Raw genomic sequence first — 27,840 nt, 5'->3', positions numbered from 1 at the left:
CCGAATCAAGACCAAGACAAAGTCGAGACAAGACCGAGACAAGAAAGTCTTTAAACTGCAGGTTTACGGGTGTCGAGCATATTTATGTGTATTTGCGATGCACTCGCACAGCCCTCCTCACCGCTGTCTACTGTCTCACTCACTTACTGAGAGGACAGCACGCTCTCATGCTCTCTGTTTTTCACATAATGATATTATCCTATATCCTCGCATGTCATTGGCCACAATATGGAGGGATTGGAGCATAGCTGAGCCACTGTGTGAGAGCTCGGCTCTCACACAGTGGGAGACCGAGACCGAGACAAGACCAAAGTCCGTCGAGACCGAGACCGGTCTTGAGACATCTCTAGTGCACAGTTTAATTCTTCTACCATCTCCAAGGAAACAGGAGACGTCCGATGAACCGTTATCTTCAGAGTCTATTTGCTGTGAGAAAAAAAAAAGCAACATCTCTACTAATTGAAATGTTCGATGCTTCTCATACCAAAACACACCTCTGGCTTTCTTTTAATAAATATTCTGATGGTTGAAGTTTGTCTGATTTTCAGTATTTGTTCTCTTCCTGAATTCTTATTGTTTAGCAAATGTTTCAGATAAACACATAACCTGGATAAACGCCTAATTCACCATCCAAACTTACCTGTGTGAAACAGTAACTGCCCCCTAACCCTCGTGACTGGTTGCTCCACCCTCAGCAGCAGAGATAACGTCAGTGAGTCTTCAAACTTCAGTCATATCGCTGTGGAGGAAGTTTAGCTCCGCCCTTGTTCACAGGACTGTTTGGATTCAGACACATTGGAGGGTTTTCCAGCACGAACGGCTGTTTGAATATTTTGTTAATGAGGGTCAGCCAATCAGAAGTTATCTCAAAGGGGGAGGAGCTACAACAGCTTGTTTCAGACAGGGTGAAATGAGGTTCTGCACCGAGGCCCAGGATCAGACAAAGAAGGATTATTCTGAACTGTGAGTCATGCAAAGCTGCTCTAGGAGAGGAGAGTAGGTCAGGTATCTGAAGTACGTCTATGATTATGATAATAATTTATTTAAAATCAGCACAGACACGTTCGCCTCCTGTTTGAGCCCCTCAGAGCTTCATAACATTATTTCTGTGTCAGCATGACTGGAATCTCTTCTGTAACGACTGTTGTGTAAGAGACCCTGAACACACACACACACACACACACACACACAAACACACACACACTGAGTGCTGAAAGCTTTCATGTGATACAGCAGTTCAGTCAGCTGTTGCGTGGGAAGTTTTCAAGGTTGACTGATAAAAAGAGGACTCACACACACACACACACACTCACACACACACACACACACACACACACACACACACACACACACACACTCAGGTTTGTTTAGCATCTTAGTGAGGACTCTCACGGACGCAAACCCGTTCTGGACTGATGTGCAGGCTGCCATAGACTCAGATACTAAAGGGCACAGCTGTGTTATTTAAAGTCATTTCATTTCTCTGTGCTGTTTTTGTTGTTGTTGTTTTTGTTGTCGTGATTTTAGACACGATGAAGATGCTTGTTTTAGTTCTGGGTGTTCTTGTGGTTTTGGGTCTCTTTCAAGCATCTTTGTGGTTCTAATGATGAATGTAATGATTACTGTCACACTTCATGTTTTTTTATTCATCATTTGTGTGTGTGTGTGTGTGTGTGTGCGCGCGCGCGCGTGTGTGCGTGCGTGTGTGTGCGTGCGTGCGTGCCAGAGGTGTGGACTCCAGTCACATGACTTGGACTCGAGTCAGACGCGAGTCATTAATTTTATGACTTTAGACTTGACTTGAAAAAATGTTGTAAGACTTGTGACTTGACTTGGACTTTTACACCAATGACTTGGGACTTGAACCGGTTTACTTGAAAAGACTTGATATTTTACCCCAAATATAAAATTTAACATGCATATTATATAGAGATTGAAAATGTGACGTCATTCACGGGTAGAACCGCAAAGGATTCTGGGAACTCGTGGCAAGAAGTACTAGCGCACGCAGGCTTTCAATTAAAATCAGTTACACAGCGATAAAAAGAAACACAAAAATGTCAAGAAGCTGTTGTATTATTAACTGCAATAGCCGGTCGCATGACAGCCACGGGAAGCCGACGGGTAAAGAGATCGGTTGTTATCGGATTACGTCGTTGAAGAGAAATTGTTCGAACCATGTTTCCAAAGTAACAAAGATGCGACTGGATTGCAGCCATTCAAAGATCAAATATAACGTCCCAGAACCCTCCAGCTCACAGGTTAGTCTGCTCCAAGCATTTACACAAAGGTCAGTGTTTTTTAGTACTTAATACGTCATTTTCATAACATAATTGGTGATATAGGTTACAAGCAAGTCTGGCGCTGAACAGAAATTGTCGCGCTATGCTCCTTTATTTATTGTGCATAAATAGTGAATTGTCCTGACACAATATTGCGTTTCGCTTCTGTTATTATGGTACATTGACAAAAACATATACTTTTATTCACAGGATAAAACAGGTTTTTTGTATCACTAATTGCCCAGTATGATTACAGCATACAGTATTATTGTCACTGCTACATTTCTGTGATGCTACCAGAAATTATTTCCACTGCTAATTAATTACACTTGAGCTCAAAGGTCCTATTAATAAACGGTTAACGAATGTGTATTTATGACGACGATTTGTGAGACTGGTAAACTTATGATACGTACGATGGTCTTTCGTTCTACACGGTGCATTTCAAGGTCCTGCACCCATCCGTCGGTAAACTGTACCTGGGCTTGTTGCAGTGACCGGAAGTTACTAAACTTCATGAGTGTATGCACTCACTCCAAGAACCGTATGATTATAAATATGCATATAAATATGCTACGATGAGATAGCTGACTTCATCTAACTAGCAAATGTTGTCCAGGCTACGTTGGTGATACAGTTTTTTTTTAATGTGTATGATATTTTTGTCATGCGATTTTAAAGCTGGTCCTACAACCGCATCCAAGAATAACATGCAGCTTATCTCAGAACTGTCGGTGAAAATTATTCTTGGAGCTAAGTTTAATTGAGCTGCATTTTAAAGAGGTGCAATTTCACAATTTGTGTATATTTTCTAAGTTCACTATTTTGTCATGTGTTGAGAAAAACACAGATTTAAAAATTACATGGTCTAATATTTACATTTAGCATAACTGCAACATGCTTTTTTTCGTTTTTTTTAAAGACTCGAAAGGACTTGAAATTCAAAGTTTCAGACTTGTGACTTGACTCGGACTTTTACACCAGTGACTTGAGACTCGACTCTGACTTGCCTGACATTACTTGAGACTTGACTTGAGACTTGAGGATAAAGACTTGAGACTTACTTGAGACTTGCAAAACAATGACTTGGTCCCACCTCTGGTGCGTGCGTGCGTGTGTGTGTGCGTGTGCGTGCGTGCGTGCGTGTGTGTGTGTGTGCGTGTGTGTGTGTGTGTGTGTTTGTGCGCTCAGAAATATCCAGCGTGAGGCCCTAGCGCTGTGAACCATCTGATCTCTTTTTTTCAAATTAAAAGCATGTGCCTTTTTCCTCGCTCTGTTTAACCTCGTTACGTGAAAGTCACCGATGCAGCTAATGATTATTTTTTCCAGAAACATATTGATCAGTTGTTCCAATATTTGTCGATTAAAATCTGAGAGATGGGTCGTGTCTGGTGGTGAAACACAGCTGCAGAAATACAAAGTCGGTTCTGATTGTTGTTGATTTTCAGCTCATTTTCAAGTTTCCACTTTTATATTTCTTTGGAATTTTTCTGTCTCATTGTTCAAACACTGAAACCTGTTCCAGTTCGGTCAGTGTGAAGACAGATGTGCTTCCAGGGAGACGTTTAGGCTATTTTATTGATGTTTCTCTGCAGACTCAGGTTCTGTTTGATAGATTTATTTGTGTTTTATGTTTTTAGAACAAACTAAGATTTTTTTTTGTTGCATTAAAAAATCAGCTGTAACGTAATTATTGATCTTGATGACAGACAGGACTGTGGAAGCTTCCTCTAATCATCTTACCAAAGCAAACCATCAGATTCCACTTTCAGATAATCTGCAGCATGAAGAATAAATGTCCACTGTATTACTGGTGTTTTCGCATTAGTGTATTAGCCGCAGGGTAAATCATGTGTCGGAATGAGGAAAGCTGTGGTCTCATCATCGTCTCCTCTCTGGAAGATTCGAGCCACATGAAGCCTGCGATGTGGATTTTCTGCACTGCTCTTCCTCACAGTCTGACTTCGTCTGATCCTGTTATAAGACGTGGACGGCGTGCTCAGATGGAACATTTCGCCATCATTTGTGTGTTTGTTTATGTGTGTTTTGTGTTGGGATTATGCAGCAGTGGAAGGCTGCCAGTGAGCACGTGCAACGCTCTCTTATATTGTGCACTTGCTCCACTGCATTTTTCCTTCTTTATGTCCACACAGATTGTTTTGGTCGTTATCGTTTGTTCACGCTGTGAATGAAGCGAGTTTTGCAGATTCATTTAAACACCTGCTGTTCACTTTGAAACCTGCAGTTCCTCTAGTTACCACCACACTAGAGGCAGGCTTCCATTAGCTAATCTACATAGACTGTATATAAAAAATGAACCACAGCGACATCACTCGTTGGTTTTGGTGTTTTCACCCTTTGGACGAGAGCGTGAAGTTATCAGCTAACGTTAGCTTGCTTGCTGTGTGGAAGCGTCACACAGACACAGAGACCAGATAAATTATTCTAATTAATACAGATGATGTCATTAAAAATGCTCCAACAGAACAAACACGGTCCGGAGGTCCAGTTCAGGTGAAGCTAGCAGCTACAGCCGCCTGTGCCACCATCATTAACCTGTCGGTCAAAGAGGCCACGCCCCCAATGATGCAAGCTTTAAATTATCTATAAACACTAGAATAGTTTGTGTATCAGGTGGTAAATGTGTTTATTTTTGCGATACAGGTTTAACACGGGAGTCTATGGGGCTGACTCACTGCTGCCTCTGCTGGATGCCCGAGGAACTGCAGGTTTCAGGGAAGGACGTTATTGAGCACTAATTAGCGGGTATCTGTGGTGTGTCATACAGTCTGTGGCTGCAGTGGGGATAACGTCTGGCTTTAAAAGAAACCCACACGTGAAACTGGAGAACAGACACCAGTAGATGATGTCGCTCTATCTAGTGCCTGCAGTTTTCTGTCATACGAGCAGCACAGCGCTCCTGCAGAGAGAAGCAGCAGGACCTTCAGCCTGCTGTGAAGCGTCCAGCAGACTCACGAGGTGCAGAAAACCAAACCAGCTGGAGATGTTTGACCCAAGACGTAGAGGGAACAGAAAGGACAGGAACTTTAACCTTTCAGGTCAGCTGATCTCAGCTTTTACAGCCTCTGTCATCCAGGAAGAACAGCTCCTTTCTTTCTTTGAGTCTACAGCAGCAGAAACAAAGACGCTCTGTGATCAGCTGACCCACCGATAAGTCTCCTCCTGTCCAAACTTCAGCCCGCGAGCCTCGACTTTCAGATGACTTCTAACAGACAGCGTGAGATCTCTGAGGACGGGAAAAATGTCCCTGCAGAGCAGACGAGGGACGATAATGAGCACGCATGAAGCTGCGAAGCATTAATTCCACGCAGAGCGATCCGAGCACGACTGTAATTACAGCGAGACTAAAAACACTGATTGTGTTTCATTATTAAGCCGCTGTACGCTCGCACTGATCCGCTCATTCGTATCGTCCTGCACTTAGAGGAGGCTAACCTTCATTCATGCGCTCCATCATCGCTGCTGTCATTTCAGACCACGTGTGCTGAAAACTCTGCACACGTGTTTTAGGGGCACCTTCATGTCAGCTATATATATTTATATCTGTATTATACTGGAGTCTCTACAATTAGATCTACATCTACAAATATGATCTAAATATGACTTATATTTGATAATATTTTGTTTCCTAATGTAGTGATTATCGTATCATTTATTTGACTTTAGTGTTTCCTGTGGGAATAATAACAAAAGTTATTATTACAAATGCTTATTACTGAAATACTGCTTCATGTGTCATGATAGTTTTTTATATTCACGAGTTTATTCCAGCACAGCATGTGATTCATTATTACTGAAACAATCAGACTGAATATTTTGGTGATATTTATGATTTCTCTGTAATTCAAATTCAAGTGTATTTTACTTAAATAATTGACTTTAGCTGCAAATACAGTGGAATGAGGAGGTAACAGGAAATAAGCTTTTGTAAATATAAGTGTTATTGAAAAATGACCCAAACATGAAGATGCTAGCATGTTTGCTCTCAGCAGTGATCAGTAGTACTAATGAAAACCACGCTGAGCTGCTGAATTTAGACGTGATTACAGGTGAAGCAGCATCTTCAATGATGATCACTGATAACAGACTTCTGTGACTGCACATGTGGGCAGATGAGCAGTAGATGCACGCATCAGCGTCTCAGTGAGTGCAGGGGAGGATTTCTGCTGTTGCAGCGATCCTCGCTCGGGTGTCGTGGTGAAACTCTGAATCCTCTGTGACGGGCGCGCTCCGCTCCACGGAGTTCATCAGCAGGGAGGATCTGTGGCCTCGCGGCGAAACGGAAACGGCCGACGAGACGGAAAACATTTTCATAATAACGACTCTGAGACTGCAGCAGCATGTAGATTCAAACGTCCCCGTGTGACTTTGCATTTTAACCTTATCTCTCATTTCAGTAATCCTCCACAGTTTACTGCACTACTTTTGTCTCTGCGGGAACGGATTCAGCTTCGGATTTTTTGATCGGTAAAGACGACGATGTCACGTCCCAGTGGAAGTCGCCGGAGGAGGAGCTTCCACACGAGCGCCGAAGGAATCGCAGCGCTCCGGGTGTTCAGACCTCCCAGAAGGAGACTCAAAGCACCGAAACAACAGAGTCTCTAGAGAGTACCAACATACAACGGCTGATTTTACACCATGTCCCAGCACTAGTTTAACTAACTAGTACTGATGGTGAAAACCAGCCGGGACACAAACTTTAATGTTAGTCCCTCACGTCCATGTGCTCGGAACTGTCCAGATCATCAGTATGTACAATGACAATAAAGGGTCATTCTATTCTATTCAATCTCTGAAGACGTAAAAATAAATAACAGTCAGGCTGTGACGGTTTCCACGCCTGACCTCGTCAGTCTTCTTCGTTGACCTTTATTCTCCTCGTTGTCGAGGTTTCCTGCTTTTCCCGGCTCGTTTGCTCTTGCGTTCCACCTCACCGGTTGATCCTTGCTGCTACACGGTGTGCTTCAGAGCTGCTTTAGCTCCTCATGGATCAGGTTTAGCAAGCTGCAGGAAACACCCCTCAGAGGTTTTGAATGATGTTGACATGACATCATCATGACATCATTGGTCAGACCCTCCTGTTCCTCCACATCTCAAAGCTGCTCTGTTAAACAGATCTGTGACGGTGGAGCCGTCTGAGTGAACTATGACATCAGAGGATGGTTGAGTGAGGTCAGAAAGGGATGGGCGTGGTCAGCAGCAACACTCAGACAGGCCGTGGCCCTCACCACAGCAGCAGGCTGAGCACTGATACAGGCAGGATGGAGCCACGCTTTAAACTGACTCACAGACCAGGAAACGTTTCTCCATCTTCTGCTGTCCAGGTTGCTGTTCCTGCTACAGGACTGTGCTCTTCTGTCCATCTGCGTCAAGGTTCACAGACGCTTTTCTGCAGATGCTGGTTTTAATGAGTGCTTATTTGAGTTCCCGTTGCCTCACCATCAGCTCGAAGCAGCCTGGCCTTTCTGCTCTGACCAACCGCGGCTCATTTCTCCCTTTATTCACTTTTCTTCATCATCCTGAGGCTCCGTTTGAACTTCAGCAGCTCTTCTTCAATTATGTCCAACGAGCTGCTGGCGTGCTAAGGAGCAGCAGAACAGGTGTACCTAATGAAGTGGCTGGTGAGTGATGGAGGCGTTGCTTTGTGTCATGTTTTGTCATTTTTCCGAGTCTCTGTGTGAGGCAGGCCGTCCGTCCTGAGCTGAACGTTTCCCTTCCTGTCCCAACCTGTCAGACGCCATCATCATCGAAGGCGGGGCTCTGAGAACAGCTGATGGTGGATGCGACTGCATTCATGGGTCACGGCAGGAGACAGGAACCATCGGCGTCACACACGCCAACGCTGACCTGTGTGTGTCCGTGTCCAAACTGCTTCACGGCTGAAAACAAGCCAAGAATCATTTATACGTTGTTCTGTTCTGCACAATCCATAATCCAAGTTATTCCACTGGATACTCGGGGCCAGAAGTTTGTGGACAGCTCACACCACTGCTGTGTGTGTCCCCCATCCAAGCCTGTGATTCTGCTAAACACAGGACCTGAATGCATCATGCTGAGTTTACTCTGCAGTGTTTTGTGTGCAGCACACTCAGCATTTATCCCCACAGTGGATGTTTCATCACTGCAGCACAGACTTGTGTCGCGTTTCATCCCATTTCTGTGGAGAACGCAGCGATGCCGGCTGTGACGCATCAGCTGCAGTTTACCATGTTGCCGGTTTTTGCCACGTCAGCACGGATCCACCCGTCCTCCAGAATCAGACGCGTGTGGACGCGACCGCTAAACGACTCTTCTTCCACGTTTCTGACAGACGTGTGGCTCGTTTCAGTCGGAGACAGAATCTGTTTGCTGCATCTGTCAATCACGGATGACGGTCTTGTGGTAGCCCCACCCACAGATGCTGATGTCACAGGTTCCACCTTTGTACTCATCGGCATGTTAAATGGCAGTCTGGCGGCAGGAAGTGGTCTCAAACACAGCTTTAATGCTGAACTTTTATTTTGGAAACAAACTGTTCTGATAAAGAAACAAACATCCAAAAAACCCGACCTCTCAGGAAACACGATAACAGAGACACGGAGCCTCACACAGCTCATCTGCACGTGCACGCATATTACATCACGACATCTTCAGTGTTTCTATTCGTTACAGGACACGCTCACATCTGACGTTTGGGTTGTTCTTCACCACGTGCTCGTACAGGTCCTGAAACAACCTGAAGATAACTCAACAGAGTCCAAACACAAAACTCAACATCTGCAGCCCTCCCCACACTGTCCTCATAACGCCTCTGTGTGGGTTTCTGATTCGTTGCCATCCACAAACACAAACTGAGGCTGTGACACACAAAGATCATCGATTCAGGATCTCTGGTGTTTCATTCGATTGATTAGGTTTGATTCGTTTCATTAGACTGTCCCTCCGCGGAAAACGCTCAGTTTGTACACCAAGATGATTTCAGTTAATTCTCGGCTCTGCTTTAAGTTTTCTCCTGCAGAAATGATCGAGGAGCGTCCGTTTCCCTGCCAGAGTCCATCAGGGTTTTAAACCGCTTTATTAAAAGTCCAATAATTCGAGTCGCTCCTCGGGCCAACCTCCAACTCTGATTAGCTGTTCCTGATGTTTCTGCTGGCACTGATCTGAGGCCTGACAGGGAGGAGGCTCGGAGGAGGTTCATTAGAAACAGCGATGGACAGACCTGTGAAGACGCCGCCTGTCAGGAAGGATTTAGGTCGCCGGTTAGTGATTAGTGAAGTCTGTGAGCGTGAAGGCTTTCCTCCGAGTGGAATAACAACATCATCGACAGGAAGGAGTTTCTGGCCTCGCGTTCTCTTCTAGTCTTTAGAAACGATCAGTCCTCCAGCTGCAGGTTTAAATCTGTATTTGTGTTTTAAGATCAATCTGAAGAGGACTTTTAGTTGAACAGGAAACAGGAAATGCTTCGTCGTTTTTGGGGTGTGTTTGTGAGGCTCTTTTGTTTCACACAGGTGCTTTAGACCTCCCAACAAGAAAAACTGGGACATTAAACAACGACGGCCTGTCTCTAAATACGACCATCATATCTCAGCCCTGCATCTCTGTGTCATGGTTCTGTCGTATGTACTTTTTACTGCATTTTCATTTCATTAAACAAAGCTCTTACACTAACTGACATGCAGGGAAGCATTCCACCTTAAAAGCTTCCAGAAGCTGCTGTTCACACGTTAACAACGCGTCACAGTCTTCCTCCCCTCAATCCCAGCTGCTCCAGCAGACCCCGAGCCTGGTTCTGCCGGAGGTTTCTTCCTGTTAAAATGGAGTTTTTCCTTCCTACTGTCGCCAAAGTGCTTGCTCATAGGGGGGTGGTCTAGTTGTTGAGGTTTTCTCTGTATTATTGTAGGGTCTTTTTCTTTCTTTTCAGATAGTGACCCCCTGAAGGAAGCAGCTGAAAGTTTCGCAATTGCTTTTGCAGAGGTGTCACGTTCTCTTGTCATTCTGCGTTCGGTCCTGCAGGTGGCGATGGTGCCCGAGGCGCCACGCCCATTCCCCACCGTGGATGTGCCCGACCACGCCCACTACACCATTGGCTCCGTGATTCTCACCATCGGCATCACGGGCATGATTGGGAACTTCCTGGTCATCTACGCCTTCAGCAGGTACGCTCATCACCGTGCTGCTTTCAGGTGAAAATGCAGCCTTAGGCCCCAAAAACAGTTACTGTTCATTTTATTTTAATCTAAACTTGACTAAAACTCTCACTCATGTATTTATTTGTAACCGCGGTGCTGCACAGTGTGAAGTCTTATTGCTTTGTGATAACTGTAGTAACTTCATGTGTGCATTGTAATATATATATAAGGAGCTTCTACACTGATCAAATGATAACACAGGGTGTCACATGTTAAATCTCAGGTAATCTTCAGATTTGGGTTAATTAGCCGTAGAATAATAGTTGCACAACACAGCATGAAAGCTGAAACAGTTTTTATATGTTTCACAGTCTGAAATTTCTCATCTCTGCCCTCAAACGTCTCCTGTTCAAATGAAATCATATTAGACACGACCGACACTTCTAAAAACTCTCACTTCTACTCTTGGACCTGCCGTCCAGGATCAGATAAAGAAGGATTATTCTGAACTCTGAGTAATGGAAAGCTGCCTCAGGAGAGTCCAGAATAAATATTTGGAACCTGAAACGACTAAACAGATTTAGCTTTACTTGTTAACAGAGGCTCAACTCAAACTCATCTCATCCAGGATTTCTTTATCTGCTCATTGGCTACAGACAGGCTCACAGGCTTACAGAAGTCGCCCAGTAAGAAGAAAGTAGGCTTAATGGATGGTCTGAGGGAAAGTATAAGATGGATAAGGAGCAGAGAGTCCAAGAGGAAAAGGATGGAGCTGGAAATGAACGGTCTTTAAAAAGAACGCTGGTATAGTGTTTGAGGATGAAGCGCATGAGCAGCTGCAGAAGCACCGGAGAGAAAGGACGGCCCGTAAGGCTTTAATCAGAGGTTCCTCATGCTGGGATAAGTAGGAAATCAGGACCTCTGTCTGGAACGAGCTGCCGCTCATTTATCGAGCAGCTCTTTTCTTCTTCCATGTCTGCAGAGAAACAATGAGCACAATGATTTCAGGAGTTCCTTTAAGAAGCTTTTCCACCTAAGAAAAATTCGATGTGCGCATCGATCTGCCTGTTCCTTGGATGGGCATCGATCCTTCTTCTGCTACAATCAGCTGTGGTTTAAGGCGAATGCGTCATTGATTAAACGTTCATGTTCAAGCTGAAGGAGCCCTGAGTGCTCTCCTTCAGACAGACTCAGTCATTACTGAAAAACATCAAACTGTTCAGATTTGGATCATCTGCTCAAAATTCAGTTTTATTTTCTGTAAAAGACAGAATTTCACTAATGTAACAATATCACTTAGTTAAAGTTAGCAGTTTGTGGGAGGTTCGAGTATTTTTCAGCAGTTTTTCTGTAATTAACAAATTAATTCTGTTTAAAATGTCTTTGCAGGAGTCGCAGCCTGCGCACGCCGCCCAACATGTTCATCATTAATTTGGCCATCACTGACCTCCTGATGTGCATCACCCAGTCACCCATCTTCTTCACCACCAGCATGCACAAGAGGTGGATCTTTGGAGAGAAAGGTACCAACTGCATGGCTGATATTACAGATGATCTCATTACAAATGCTCCAACAGCACAAACACGGACCAGTTCAGGTGAAGCTAACAGACAGCTAGCAGCTACAGCCACCTGTCAGTCAGGCCACGCCCCCTTTTTTCTTTTTTTGTATTTCTTTCTCGGACAGAATACAAAGTTGATTGTAACTGTTACATTTTTTTGCTTTTAAGAGTGTGATCATGATAAAAGTGTTTGTAATGTTGTGATGTTTTCACTGTAAGGAAAGGGGCTGGTTGACCTTGGATGACCCCTAAAAACCTTTAGCGGCACCAGTGAAAATGTTAGCATCACAAACGTAGCGAAGGTGGGGGGGCCCACTTCACTCAGGGTCTGTCTATAAACGCGTACACTGCCTTCTGCTGGATGTAAGTGAAACGACGGAGGCTGGTAACACACATGTTTGTCTTATGGCCTTATTGTTGCGTAGAAACCTCTTGACCAATCTCTGCCTTCCTAAAGATGTTCTTGCCTCTTCACAGGTGTTTTCCTTCACCGTGTCCGACGTGTGACTGAATTTGAGCTTCAGGGCTTAAAATGACTGATTGTTTTATTTTCTATCTGCAGCTTCTTTTCCATTCTTCTCCACCACGATGTGAACCAGTAACTTTCAGCTCAGAGAGAAGAGCGCTGTGTTTGAGTCGCTCAGAGAGACGCTGAGCGAAGGAGGTTTATTTGTCACAGGAAAGAAGAGAAGTTTAAAGCGACTCTAATCCCTCTCTGTTGCCTGCAGGCTGCGAGCTGTATGCTTTCTGTGGCGCTCTGTTTGGGATCTGCTCCATGATCACGATGACGGTGATCGCTATCGACCGTTACTTCGTCATCACGAGGCCTCTCACATCCATTGGAGTGCTGTCTCGGAAGCGGGCCCTCCTCATCCTCGTGGCGGCCTGGGCCTACTCGCTGGGCTGGAGCCTGCCGCCGTTCTTCGGCTGGAGTGAGGACACGCGACACAGCACATTTAGAATACTGTATACGACAGCACGTGACAGTAACAGCGTTTATCAGACTGAATAACACTTTAATGTCAGGTAGACTTCCGACAAAGATCCAGATAAAAACGGCGGTCCAAAGAACCACCTCTCTCTGTGTTAACGTTTCAGGCGCCTACGTCCCTGAGGGCCTGATGACCTCCTGTACGTGGGACTACATGACCTTCACGCCGTCTGTGAGAGCCTACACCATGCTGCTCTTCATCTTCGTTTTCTTCCTGCCTCTCTTCATCATCATCTACTGCTACATCTTCATCTTCCGCGCCATCCGCACCACCAACCAGTCAGTTTGAATCTCAGATGTCTTTCGTTCAGCTGTGCCTGACTTCAGTGACTGACTGAAGCTCGTGTGCGTTTCAGGGCAGTGGGGAAGATTAACGGCAGTGTTCACAGTCACGGCAGCACTCGTGATTCCATGAAGAGTTTCCATCGGCTGCAGAACGAGTGGAAGATGGCGAAGATCGCGCTCATCGTCATCCTGCTCTACGTCATCTCCTGGTCGCCGTACTCCACCGTGGCCCTCACCGCCTTCGCCGGGTAAAACACTCAAACCTCCACACCTATGAAAACGTGTGTGTCATCTGAGTCGAACTACAACAAAACTCTGAGCTTTGTGTCGCTGGACTTCCTCTGATGGCCACTAGGTGCCGCTCTCCGTCTCTTAGAGAAATGTGGCTCGTTTATTTCAGCTCATTTACATTTTTGTCCACTGCGGCTTTAAAGTTTGAAAGATCTTTGTTAAAAAGTGTTTTCTCATCCAAGCTCATCGCCGAGGCTGGTGAGAAAGAAAGAGTGGCTGACGCTGTAAACGAATTCAGAAAACAAAAAGCTGAAGTCCTAAATGACAAAACATTTTTAAAAAGTAATAATAATATTTAAAAAGCTCCTATTTTGTCAGGTCCTCTTGTTTTGCTTCATATTTTTAAAAATTAGGATACAAAAAGTGACTTTACTGTAACTGAAATGGTAAAAACAATTTGGAGAATGATCTTAAATACCAGGAGCTGGACAATCAAAGTTTAAGAGGCCTCAAAGAGAAAAGGAGCTGAAGCGAGTTGTTTCAGACTGGGGGGTAGGGGGTGGGGGGGTGGAGCCATTAAGAGATGGCTGAGGTTCAAATTCGACCCGTGAGTCACGCAGAGCTGCTTAGTCCCAGGATACAAACCGAGTGTGAAAGGAGCAGCAGGGCTCGACTGTCTGAACCGATGCTCGTTTAACCCGGCGAGCCCCACATTAACCGGTGTGTTCTGGTTCACAGGTACGCAGACATGTTGACACCCTACATGAACTCTGTCCCCGCCATCATCGCCAAGGCCTCGGCCATCCACAACCCCATCATCTACGCCATCACACACCCAAAATACAGGTAAACCCCATTTCACAGGTAAAAGACTGACTGCAGCCCCAGTTCTAAATAAATGTACAGAGTGTAATCTACATTTATTCATAATAAAACATAGAAAACATATCAGATGTTTAAACTAAGAAAATGTTCAATTTTCAGAAAAATGTGACCTTCGATTTAGTGACACCTGATAAAACATGTAGCAGCTGATCAGGTTATTTGGCAGCAGGTCCATCACATGATCAGTTTCTAAAACAGGAAGGAGAGAGTTTCTCAGAAGTAAACCTACAAGCTGTGACTCAGTTTCACTGTGAACATCTCATCATCAGCATACTCAGAGAATCAGACGAGGCTGATAACTGTGACCTTCGGGTGCTTTAAAAATCAGTGCACGGGCTGTGAGCAGTTCAAAATAAAACAGGAAGTGAGCTGAAAAGGAGACTAAATATCACAAATGACTGGACACTGCATTAGCTGCATGAGCCACTGAAGTACTGATCGGTATAGACTCCACACTGACCCTTGACCTCTCTTTGCAGGATAGCGTTGGCCAAGTACATCCCATGTCTTGGCGTGCTGCTCTGCGTCCGTCCTCGTGACATCCGCTCGACCAGCAGCAGCTTCGTGTCGACACGCCGCTCTACTGTGACCAGCCAGACCTCTGACATCAGCAGCCAGTTCAGGCGGCAGAGCACTTTCAAGTCCCGCCTCTCCTCTGCCTCTGACAGCGAATCGGTAAGCTTGAAACGGTTTAATCAGGAAGTTTAAAAAACGGTCAATGTTCAGGAGTGTCCGTTTAACCTCTGCAGGGTCTGACAGACACCGAGGCTGACCTGTCCAGTCTGGGATCCAGACCGGCCAGCCGTCAGGTCTCCTGTGACATCAGCAGAGACACCGCCGAGCTGCCCGACTTCAAACCCTCATCCAGCTTCAAGTCCAAGCTGAAGAGCCACGACTCGGGCATCTTTGAAAAGGTAAACTCAGAGAACGGAAGATGTAAAATAGTGGATAAATTGTGAAAGTGTCACAGAGAGGATCGAACCGCTGACGCCATCAGGACGAAACAAAAAGAAAATCCATTCGTTTATTCAAAACTGAGCCCTGTAAATGCTGCAAACACAAAGAGCCGCAGGCTCAAAACAACAAGTCTGAAATCCACAAATAAAACCAGGACAACTCAAGAGCGCCCCCTATGGAACAGGAAGTGAATTCACACAGACAGACAATACAATCCAACCCGGAGGCCTAATATAATGATGACGATGTGAGAACGTGTTTCACAATCACAGCTGCGATAACACGACAGAATAAATATCATTACTGAGGACATACCAGTGTTAGTATGATTCATCTGTAAAATATTAACCACATAATACTACACGTGTTTTACTATCTTTAGCAATCGATTTTTAGTCTTTATTTTAAACTTTATTTTATTTAATTGTTTATTATCTTGTGTTTATTATGTTTTAACTTTTTATTACCATTGTATTTTTTTATTTTTGCTTTTTAGAATAGAATAGAACAGAGCTGCTGATACTGGCTGCCAGCTCAGAGCGGCACCGGAAGTTAAATACTTTTTTAAATGTATTGAGCTTTTTTAATCTACAGAGACTACAGACTTTATTTAATTCATGTTTAATGTTTTGGCCTCTGTGTTAATTTGCCAAGACTCAGGATTAATAGATCTTCTCTCATAGTAACAGCCATAATTGTTAAGTGACGGCTGTGTGCAGACAGGAATAGGACCCAAGATGCAGACTCCAGAGACAAACGTAAACTGAAATAGCTTTAATGCTGAACTCAAACATAACATAACTGGAAAAAACCAAAATAAACTCAAACCAGAGGACTGACAGAACACACAGCTAAATAAACGGTAGATCGCAACACAGACACTGTCACGGTCCGGGGCAGCGGCCGTGTGGAGAGCGGAAGGAGGACTCAAAACGCAGCACTTATTCAGGTGTGAGGGTGATTTATTGATAATATCCAATATAAAGTGGGGATGGTAAAACAGAACTAAGGATGAACTAACTGGGAGAAACTACACAAAGAAATAGCAAACCTGAGCATGAAGGGAGAACAGCAGGGAGAGCACGCAGGGGATTACACCAGGTATGAACACAGACGACGCGACGAGGAGCAGAGGAAATCACACACTATAAGTACACAAAGAGACACTGGGAAATCACACACAGGTGGGGGAAACAGCTGGACCTGATTAACCTGACGAGACAGGGGAACACTAACACCAGGGACCAACAGAGGGAGCACAAACCCAGAACCCAGTGTCTAAAATCCCAAACACAAACCATCCCAAAACAGCCATGAATAATAATGAAAGTAATAACAATAAAGAACATAAACATAAAGTCACTGAGTCATGGTCGCAGGACCATGACAGTACCCCCCCCCCTCAAGGGCTGGCCCCCGACAGCCACAGAAACACACCACCAGATCCGGGCGGGCGGCAGGGGGCCCAGGACGGAGGGACCGGGCCAAGACCAAAGACGGAGGCCCCAGAGTCCCAAACAAATGTTCACAAAAAAAAACTCACAGGGGAGCAGAGTCCAAAACACAGTTCAGGTGGCCGGCCAGGGGCCCGATAACACAGGAGGCCGGGATGGGACAGTTCAGGAGGCCGGCCACGAAGAAGGCCGTGGAGGCGCACAAAAGGTTCAGGAGGCCGGCCGTGCGGAAGGCAACGGCGGCCACTCAGGCGAAGAGGGTCCGGGGGCCGGCCGTGCGGAAGGCAACGGCGGCCGCTCAGGCGAAGAGGGTCCGGGGGCCGGCCGTGCGGAAGGCAACGGCGGCCGCTCAGGCGAAGAGGGTCCGGGCGCCGGCCGTGCGGAAGGCAACGGCGGCCGCTCAGGTGACGGCACCCGGCCAGTAGCCTAGCCAGCGGTCCAGAAAACGGCCGTTTAGCTCCAGACCCAAACGAGGCTGGGCCAGGCGAGGCTGAGGGCACGGAAGCCGGGACCGCAGCAGGCGGAGATGATGATGCAGACACGGAGGCTGGACCAGACGAGGATGCAGACACGGAGGCTGGACCAGACGAGGATGCAGACACGGAGGCTGGACCAGGCGAGGCTGATGAGGACGCTGAAGCTGAGGCTGGACCAGGCGAAGCTGATGAGGACGCTGAAGCGGAGGCTGGACCAGGCGCTGCGGGTGAAGATGAGGATGCTGTGGCCGAGGATGCGGGCACGAAGGCTGGACCAGACGAGGATGAAGCCGGACCAGGCAGGGACGAAGCCGGACCAGGACCGGGCAAGACTGAAGCTGGACCAGACGAGGCTGAAGCCGGACCGGGCGAGGGCGAAGCTGTAGCTGAAGCTGGGCCAGGTGAGGATGAAGCTGGACCAGAATCAGGCGAGGATGAAGCCGGACCAGGCGTGGATGAAACCGGGCCAGGCGTGGATGAAGCCGGGCCAGGCGTGGATGAAGCCGGGCCAGGCGTGGATGAAGCCGGGCCAGGCGATGATGAAGCTGTAGCTGAAGCCGGGCCAGGCGAAGCTGACGCTGTAGCCGAAGCTGGGCCAGGTGAGGATGAAGCTGGACCAGAACCAGGCGAGGCTGAAGCCGGGCCAGGTGAGGATGAAGCTGGGCCGGGCGAGGACGAAGCTGTAGCTGAAGCCGGGCCGGGCGAGGACGAAGCTTCAGGCTGAGGCGTGGCAGTAGCAGGTGGTAGCGCTGCAGCCACAGGTGGAGAAGCAGCCACAGGTGGAGAAGCAGCCACAGGTGGCCGGACGGGATCCTCGGGCCCCCCAGCTGATGTGGCAGCCGGTGTGGCATGAGGCTGGACGGGCTCCTCGGGCCCCCCAGCCGAAGAAGCAGGAGGCCGGACGGGCTCCTCGGGCCCCCCAGCCGAAGAAGCAGGAGGCCGGACGGGCTCCTCGGGCCCCCCAGCCGACGTGGCAGTCAGTGTGGCAGGAGGCCGGACGGGCTCCTCGGGCCCCCCAGCAGGCGAAGCAGGAGGCTGGACGGGCTCCTCGGGCCCCCCAGCGAAAACAGCCGCAGAACCAGTGGGCACCGGGGCCCCCGGCACACATGAAACAAAACCAGTAGGCACGTGGGCCTCTGGCACACATGAAACAAAACCAGTAGGCACGTGGGCCTCTGGCACACATGAAACAAAACCAGTAGGCACGTGGGCCTCCGGCACACATAAGGAGGGCTGCAGCTGCGCAGAGCACTGACCCTGCTCAGGCAGTGACAGCCCGGTGCAGTTCACAGCTGGCATCTTGGCCTCCAGGGGTCCAGAGTAAGCTGAGGGCAGAAACCCAGCCTCTGGGGAAGCCCCGGAGTGAGCAATAGTCTCTAATGTAGCCAGCTTTTGAGGAACAGGCCCGTAGTGAAACAGTTTGTCTCCCTGCTCAGAAACAGCGGTGGAAAAACAGTGTGAAAATTGTGGCTTAAGGGAGGCTAATGGTTGAGCTACAGACTGGGAAGCTTGTGGCTGGACACAGAACTGAGCCGGAGAATGGCAATAAAGTCCTGGCTCAGAAGGAGCGGCAGAGACACAGTGTCAGTTTTGCAGCGGGTTTGTACACGCCCACTTGGGAAGGATCCGTTACCACGAAGGTAGGTAAGCGATCCATACAGTCTCCCATCCCGCTCTGAATAGCCCCAGAAAACAAAGTCCCGGAAACTGGGGAAAGCAATGCATCCCGCTGACTCACCGCATCGGGCTGCTCGAAAGTGAATGCAGACGGGGGGTGTAGTCCAAGGTCCAAAAGTAGAAACTCCCGCTCCCACGGACATAGCGAGCCTAGAAGCCATGGGAGACCGGTCACCAGACACTGTAGCCGCCTCTCTATAGCGCGCTGGGACTCCCCGCCCGGGTTTTCCAGCCACAGGTCAATAAGCTCCTGTGTGGCATCGATTAGATTCTCCCATAGCTCCTTGGACGGGTTAAGCGCTGCTGGGTCCATGTTGTGGTCGCGTCGTACTGTCACGGTCCGGGGCAGCAGCCGTGTGGAGAGCGGAAGGAGGACTCAAAACGCAGCACTTATTCAGGTGTGAGGGTGATTTATTGATAATATCCAATATAAAGTGGGGATGGTAAAACAGAACTAAGGATGAACTAACTGGGAGAAACTACACAAAGAAATAGCAAACCTGAGCATGAAGGGAGAACAGCAGGGAGAGCACGCAGGGGATTACACCAGGTATGAACACAGACGACGCGACGAGGAGCAGAGGAAATCACACACTATAAATACACAAAGAGACACTGGGAAATCACACACAGGTGGGGGAAACAGCTGGACCTGATTAACCTGACGAGACAGGGGAACACTAACACCAGGGACCAACAGAGGGAGCACAAACCCAGAACCCAGTGTCTAAAATCCCAAACACAAACCATCCCAAAACAGCCATGAATAATAATGAAAGTAATAACAATAAAGAACATAAACATAAAGTCACTGAGTCATGGTCGCAGGACCATGACAGACACAGAGAAACACAGGGCTTAAATACACAGAGGGAGCAATCAGGGAATGGGTAACGGGAGGGAAACACAGCTGGGGCAAATCAGAACTGACGAGACAAGGAAGCGTCACCTGAACACACTGATATAAGACAGAGACCTTCAAAGTAAAACAGGAAACACAAAACACAGACTGAACAAAGACACAGACTCACATGCAGGCACTACAGAGGGAACAGAGACGTGGGACCAGGACAGACACAGACACTGACTGGACACGGGGATATAGGAACTAAGGATACACAGAGACGCGAACTAGACAAGGGGATACAGCTGACAGGGGAGACAGAGCAACTAGAGAAGACAGAGACATAAACCAAAAGACAGAACTCTAACAAAGGAACCAAAGACTAGAAATTATAAATAATAATAATAATAAACTCAAAAACCCTGAGTCAACGACCCAGGCATCCTAACAATAATAACATATACGTAACAACGGCTGATCTACAATTTTTTAACTTTTCTCAGAGATAGAAAACTTTGCACATATATTTTAAGATTTTAGGATTAAATAGGTGATTTGTACCATTTTCCTTGTGTCTTCATTGTCGTTCATGGTTCATGATGTTGAACTGTTGGTGTTGAGCAGCATGAGTCACAGTATGAGTCCATGTGTTTCTCTTCTAGACGTCCTGTGACACTAAGCTTCCCACGGCAGGAGCAGGTGAACGCAGCAGCAGTTCAAATGTGAGTTTCACAAACAGCTTTTACAGTCACATCTGTTGGTGGAGGTGCAGTAAATGATGTGAAGGTGAAAGCAGGACCCTTTCATTTAATTTATGCTTTTTTTATTTATGTTGTTTTGTAAGCGATTATCTGTATTTAGATGAAACGATTTTATTCTGATCCAAAGATTTATACAGATCTGAAAATGTGACACCAGTGTTGTAATACAAATATTTTATATGTTATTAAATGATCTGAATATTGATGAATTAACAAACCATCTGTGCAAATCTGTACGAGAGCACCACGCACGTCCTGCACAGGATTCATCGTTTGGTGGTTTCATTTTGTTTCTATGAAACAAAAAATCATCCACAGAGACAAACAGTTTGTGTATCAGGCTGGAAACATGTTTGTTTCTGTTGTAACATGAGAGTCTTCGGGGACGGACTCACTGCTGCCTCCACTGGACACTAGAGGAACTGCAGGTTTTGTTTTTAGCACTCCCGCTTTGGCTTCAGTTGTTGGTTCGGAGGATTGACTCTCATGAATCAGGGATCCAGTGACCTCTGGATCCCTGTTAAACAGCTGTTAAATGATTACCTACAAATTTGCTTTGTGCCGACGATGGCGCTAAAAACCCAGCGGTGGTCATTTAGCGCTATCATTGATCCGTGATTGGTTTACGATGGCATGCCTGCCCTCTCAGATTTAGGCATCAGTCACATTTGTTTTAAATAACCGTCTTTGTCTCTTTCACAGAACGGTGATTTTACAGATGGTGCAAGAGGCGCACTCTGTCGAATCCCGAGTATCGTCATCACCTCCGAGTCCAGCCCTTTCCTTTCCACGGGACGAAGTGGTTCCCGCACATCTCGATCGAAGGCGACCAACAGCAGCGGCGGTGGAGGTGCAGGGGCGGGTTCGGCGTAGAGCTCCACCCCCCTCTCCTGTTTAAACACCTGCAGCCATGTGACCACCTAAGGTCCAGGCAGATATTTGGGACTGTGCAGTTCAGAAAAAGCCATCAGAACTCATCAGATTGTAAATCTGCAGGTCGTTTATAGATTTTACCCGATTTGTACCGATATGGATGGAGACAAATTCCAAACCCAACCTGGAGCTGTTTTACCAACGAACAAAACAGTTTACTTAAAGAGCAGCTTACCTGAAACAAGGTGTATCCTCTCACTCTGTTTGGTTGTTTTGAGTGAAGGGAAAGCAGCTGCTGTGAGTTGAAATGTTACAGAATTCATATTTTGCATTGAGTTGCTCTTTAAAGAGCTCCTGAAAGCTGAGAGCAGGTCTGATCTTTGATTACACTGCAGCCACACGGACTCTGAGGGTGGAAATGTTCAGTCAGACTGATGAAAATGCCTCTTTAGCCAAGGTCTCCTGTGACAGGTGAGGGTCCCTTTAGAGGTTTTCTGGTGTCTGAGAGGACTTTGAGCTGAGGGAGGAGATTCTTCATTCTGTGATTCCTCAGTAAACCGTGTGCTTTCCTGCCCTTGGTCTTCTTATGTTTCTGCTTTGCATGTGGATTTCCAGCTCAGACCTCAATGTGATGCCACCGGAGCAAATCATAAAGGTTAAATCATGAAGATGGTTATGTGCATCCCATCTAACCAAAACTAACTATAAATTCAAGAAATCACTGACTCAGTGCCAATAAGAACATCTCAGGACATCGATCTTATACCCACAGTGATTACCGATCGCTGTGGATGTGGCTCTGCACCAAGCAGTTTTTCTGCTCATTTCCAACTTTAAAGTATTTTTTAAATCTTTTTTGTCATTATGAACAGTTTAGAAAAACAAAACCTTTGTATCGGCCTTTAAAGCTGCCCCTCTGTTCATCTTCTATCTGAAATGAGCCATTTTAGCTCCTGTCTCTTTAAGAACACCCCCACCCCCATAAACCCACTGTTTCCTGATTGGTCAGCTTCCAGAAACCTAATAAGGGGCAGTAAAAAGAACAGCCATCCAAACCTTCTTTAAGAATAAAAAACATAAAGCTGCTTTTCTTGCCCACAACGTTTTTGGCCTGCATAGTTGTGACTTCTTGAACCACAGCAGTAGGAGAGCTGAAACGATGCTCATTTATTTGTTGTGTAACCAACACTGATATGTTCTAAACTGAGGGGTGTAACTACGAAGAAGATTATTGGGTTAGTGAACTGTGTAGAGCTTAAAGTCATAATTTTCCATGTCACCAATGTGGCCCTTATTTTACAAGCTAAATCACCATGGCAACTGATGCTGAACACATCACCTGGCCAGGAGCAGGTTATGTTTGAATTTTCAGTTTAAAATTGTCTGGAAGCGCCAAGTTGTCAACGATTCTTTTATTTCTGGCATGTTTTCAGTGTGATATAGATTCTATATCTACTTACAAAGAGCGCTGAATGAAGCAAAAAGTAATGTTGCTGTAATGTTGTGCTTAGAAGTAAACTGCAGCATTTAGCGCGCTCAGACACAAAATCTTTCACTGCAATTCAAATCTCTGTGACACAAATCACCAGATTAATCAGTTTCTCCAATAATCTTCAGATTATTTAGCTGTTATATTTTATGTTCTTTGTAAACATTTAATTTCTTTTTAATAATATTTTACTTACTATTTTATCATCCTCACTTTATAACATCTCTAAATGGAGCGGGTGGCGCTCACGGGGATCATTTTGTGAAGAAAAAAAAGAGTCACATGATGCACGAATCGTCTTTCTTCAGTTGATAACCTGTCATCTCTGTTATCTCTGGGGCTTTGCTGATCCAGCTAAGACAAAGAAAGCCTGGATATGTAGCTTTCCTTCGTAGTACACCCTTCAGGGTTAGTTCACGTTCAACAACCATATCTAAACCAGGAATAACAAACCAAAAAGTCAACTGCTGTGTTTTAGCTGTAAATTCTAGTTTTAGTTAAACTCTTCCTTTAAAAAGCTGAAAATCAGATTTTCCGGGAAGCCCGATGCCCGACTTGGGGAAAACATGCTGGGACGTCCTTTGCAGTCTCTGTGTTGAGCTCATTGTGGCCTGTACATAGAGTTTATTTCCAGTCAGATTCTTTCGGTGTAATCTCCGCGAGTCCTGAGAGGCCTGCAAAAACGCTTTTGTTCTGAAGATATTTTCAGTGTTTTGTGTTTTAAAGTGTTGTTCAGATCATTTCGTACTGTTTCTGCGGCTTCCTTTCCTTTATTTAACTAAAGGCGTACTTTGCTGAAGCGCAGTGTCGTGGAATGTGACTGTGATATTTTTATAGTGTTTAAAAGAGAAAATCATGTCGATAATAGCGCAGCTCTTGGTCATCTGACATGTCTGTTTGAGCTCCTCAGCTGTTCCCTAAACTTTACCTGAATGTTTCTTTAAAAAGATAAAGCTCATGGTGCTTTTCCTGTTGGGACGGAAGCTTGAAGCAAACCATCAAACTCACTGGTTAAAACGGGTTTAACAAAACAAGATCGGACTGATAAAGCTGAAGCAGTGTGTTTTAGCAAGTATAGCAGTTAAATGCTGCTAACACACATGAGCTGTTAGCTTGTGCTGTACTACTAATCTTCTGTACATGCTAACTGTTAGCATCTACAGCTTCAGAGGTGACTAAACTCCAACATTAATCTGAATAAGTTTCATAAAAGTTGCAGGTTAAAGCCGTTTGTTACATCAGCAAGTGTGAGCACGTCTATAAAAGCAGACGGTTTGGCAGTTTGCAGATATGGGCTGCAGAGAAACTGCAAAAATCACAAGATACAGGCCTCGATAGCAGGTGAAAGGTTAAAGTTCATGACAGCTCAGTTAGCTACACACTGAACGGGTGCGACTCGCTTGGAAGGGTTAGAGAGTTCAGAGAGCTGAGCATGAATGAGATGAAGCGACGCTGTAAAGACGAGTGGGACAAAACTGCTCCACAGTGACGTGACAGACGCATGGAGTCACACAGAAACATCACCGCAACTCAGAAGGAGGCGCTACACGCCGCTGAATCAGGGGGCGGAGTTAGACTTTCACACTGCAGTTAGTTTAGTTTATCTTTAATAGATACTAACATGATGTAACGTGCCACATGCTTTTGTTCACCGGAGGCTGAATCTAATTATTTTAAGACCTGATCAGGACCAGATGATTTCTCATGTCCTGATATATGAAAATCCTAAAAAACATTTCTGCATCCAAATGTCACAAAAAAGCCAATAAACTGAAAGAGATGTACAAAAACATGGAGCACGGTTATAACTCTGAATATTGGAAAAAGTAAATACCACCATCATAGTGGACATGATGCAAAAACAGCAGTCACACGGGAAACTGTGGATTCCCTGTGACTGGTTGGAGTCTGGTTGCTGGTTGGTGGAGGTGAAATCAGTCATAAAGACGATGCCACACCAAACACCTCCCGTGATTGCTTTGAACATTAGCAGGTTGCCACTGTCACCTGTAGCTTGTGTGGAGGACGCTGACTTGTCTACAACTACACAAACAGGAAATGAGGAAGTGGCACTCTATCCCGTCTCTAAGTGATGAAGGATGGACCCTGCTTCCAAACTACTCTGTGTTTATTAAGGCTGTTGTATTTTTAACATGTTTTGTATTTTGTTCCATTCAATCTGAACAAAAACAGTCAGTGCTCACTGTCGGCCTCTCTCGGGTTTTATTACCACTCTTCATTTTAAAGCTCAGTTTACGATGTAACTGCAGCCCAGCAGCAGTATATTAATGACTAACCTCGTATTGTGAATAACTTCTAACTCCGTTAAATGTAATAAATCCTGTTTTCATGGATGTTAAACGTCATTGTTACACCTGGTAAAGCAGCAACACTGATCATTTTATAAAAGATGAAAGAATTTCAACAGTTTGTGACTCTCAGTGATGCCGCAGCGTTCGTTTGACTTTGACCTGAAGTGGAGTTTGGATCTGGAAACGGCGAATGACGTCAGACTTAAAGACGGGATAGTTTCACTTAGAGAGGCGACTGCTTGAGGACATCGGCATCTGTCAGTGATCAAAGCAGTCGGGGTTTTTCACCAGCTCGTCGGGGTCGCACATTTTTCTGAGCGTCTAGTTTCCAGGGGTCACACACGCCTCTGTAGGCCTGTGACATGACCCCGCAGTGTCAGTGCCCAAAATGGCAGAGGGTCATGTGGTGAGCAGTCACATGACTACAGAAACAGAATAGGAGGCTATTTTCTGTCAAAGTGTGTGGAAGAGCTTTCACTTCTCTAACTGATGCTTCAGCTGGTACAGATTTAGTCAGCAACACTGTTTTCTAGCTGCTGGGGGTCTTTGCTGCCCCCCCCCTCCCCCCCCCCCCCCCACACACACACAGATGTTTGATTTGTTGTGTTAAACTTCCTGTTTGGATGAAGCGATGTTGGAGAGCGGGCAGAGCAGTTACTGTGGATCATTTATTTCAGTGTTGCTTTATTTTTCTAAATAAAATCTGTCATTCACCGTGATGCTCCGCCTCCTTTGTACCCCCATCACCATAGAGACACGTCACACAGCCAGGCCAGAGCTGTCAGTTTTCATATCAGCCATTTAATTTAATCAGTTTAATTAAACAGTTTTTCTTTAAATTTACAACTTTAATCTAAGAGTAAATGATCGTTATCACCATCACATGCAGTCCCTTATATTCTCAGGTCCTAAAATACCTTCATACTTTAATACAGCTTTTAAAATTTAACTTAATTTAATTTAAATGAATTTTTCAACTTGTTATTATCGTGTAAAAAAAGTGATTTCTGGTATTTGATAATAAATGTAAGCTATTATAAATGACGTGTTTCCATAATGCCACAAACATATCACTCATGAGCAGAGATGGGCAGTAACGCGTTACACGTTACTGTAATCCGATTACTGTTTTCAAGTAACGAGTAAAGTAAGGGATTACTATTGCAAAAAGGTAATTAGATTACCGTTACTTTCCCGTAAGCACGCGACGTTACTGCGTTACTAAAACCGTGAGAGGACTTTGAGTGTCTCATGACAGTGACGTAAGCGAGTGCGCCGTTCGTGACAACAGCTGTGTGCAGATCAACAATGGATCACATATCGATTGTGGGAGAGAGTGAGCGTGCAGCGTTTAAAGCGTGGAAGTACTGACCTTACTTTGAGTTTGATTCCGTAAAAAGTGACAAAAACATTAGTGTCCGCTGTGCGTGGGAAGAAAACTTCTTTTTACAGCGAAAAACCCCTAAACTTCCAACAAGCACCGAGTAGCTACGACGTAATGGGAAACTCACAGAGAAACTCGCGGATTCTTCCACTGACCGCGGCACACCTGCACCAGGGTAAACCTCCGCCTACCCTGCTCCTGCTTTACAGGTGAAAATAGAGCAACAGGACCGCTGAGTCTTTGACTTTATTTATTTTCTGCTGTGTTTTACTTGCATCTATTTGAAAGACTGAGTGTAAACACACAAAATATTTTATTTTATGTGCTGGAATGTGCAGAAAATAGGTTTAAATGTTAAACTAATTTCTTCCAGTCAGAGAATGTTGCATATAATTTAATTTTGCTTGATGTATAAAGTTAAAAGATTAAAACTAATAAAACAAGTTTTAAAAAGAGACTTTTCCATTTGATTACATTTTGTATGATGGATTATGCAGAAAAAGTAGAATTGGGCTGAAAGATCTATCACTTTATCACCTATTCAGGTTGTTACTTTAAAAAGTAACTAAGTAACTAATTACTTTTGAAAATAAGTAATCAGTAATTAGTTACTGATTGTTTTTTTCAGGTAACGTGACCAACACTGCTCATGAGTGATATAAAACATGCCCGTCACAGAGTCATCTCTGTTATACAGCCTGTGTTTAACGCTGCACACATTAAACATGTATTTACCACAGAAATGTGATGAATACACTTCACAGGCCTATAAAAACTAGACTGATTATAATGAAGGTTTAATAATACAAAACAGGTCATTTCTTTCATTTCTTTAATCCTTTCATAATCCCGTTCAGTGTATTTGCTCGTTTCTTTACGGATATAATTAAATAGATGAACATGAACGCAGAGTGACGCGTTTGGCTCCGGATGCTCCTGTTTTCTGTGTTTACCTGGAGCTCTGCGCGGTTTCAGGTGCCTCCTGCCTCTTTAAATAAAATCCTGCTAATGAAAATCCGCTGTTAACACCCCTGCTGCCCTCCTCCTGCCCCCGGCCTCCCTGCTGCTCTGTGCCCGAGGAGCGGAGCAGGATCCCGTGATCGCGGCAGGCCACTCCGCTCGGTGTGTCGGAGCTGCACAGCGACGGCAGGTACCCGCCTCTCACACCCTTTCCTCCCGTCTCCACCCTCTGCTTTCTACTGTTTAATCCTCCTTCTCCACCTCCTGCATCACCACCACAACCGGCAA

At 45.6% G+C, this 27,840-nt stretch overlaps 1 protein-coding gene across 2 annotated transcripts in view; it reads left to right on the top strand.

Annotated features, from left to right (window-relative positions):
• opn4a (opsin 4a (melanopsin)) overlaps positions 1-25,927 on the top strand; it is a 33,640-nt gene extending 7,713 nt beyond the window's left edge. For both annotated transcript variants that reach the window (XM_026190649.2, XM_026190648.2), the window contains exons 3-12: positions 10,296-10,438; positions 11,801-11,934; positions 12,702-12,905; positions 13,072-13,243; positions 13,321-13,497; positions 14,219-14,326; positions 14,845-15,040; positions 15,115-15,279; positions 20,436-20,495; positions 21,237-25,927. In XM_026190649.2, the coding sequence (XP_026046434.1) occupies positions 10,296-10,438; positions 11,801-11,934; positions 12,702-12,905; positions 13,072-13,243; positions 13,321-13,497; positions 14,219-14,326; positions 14,845-15,040; positions 15,115-15,279; positions 20,436-20,495; positions 21,237-21,407 (1,530 nt within the window). In that variant the 3' untranslated portion in view covers positions 21,408-25,927. The remainder of the gene's footprint in view (positions 1-10,295; positions 10,439-11,800; positions 11,935-12,701; positions 12,906-13,071; positions 13,244-13,320; positions 13,498-14,218; positions 14,327-14,844; positions 15,041-15,114; positions 15,280-20,435; positions 20,496-21,236) is intronic.
• The last annotated feature ends 1,913 nt before the right edge of the window (positions 25,928-27,840 follow it).

Source organism: Astatotilapia calliptera, chromosome 13, assembly GCF_964374335.1.
Source record: "Astatotilapia calliptera chromosome 13, fAstCal68.1, whole genome shotgun sequence".
NCBI lineage: Eukaryota > Metazoa > Chordata > Actinopteri > Cichliformes > Cichlidae > Astatotilapia > Astatotilapia calliptera.
This window is presented reverse-complemented; position numbering and strand designations above follow the sequence as displayed.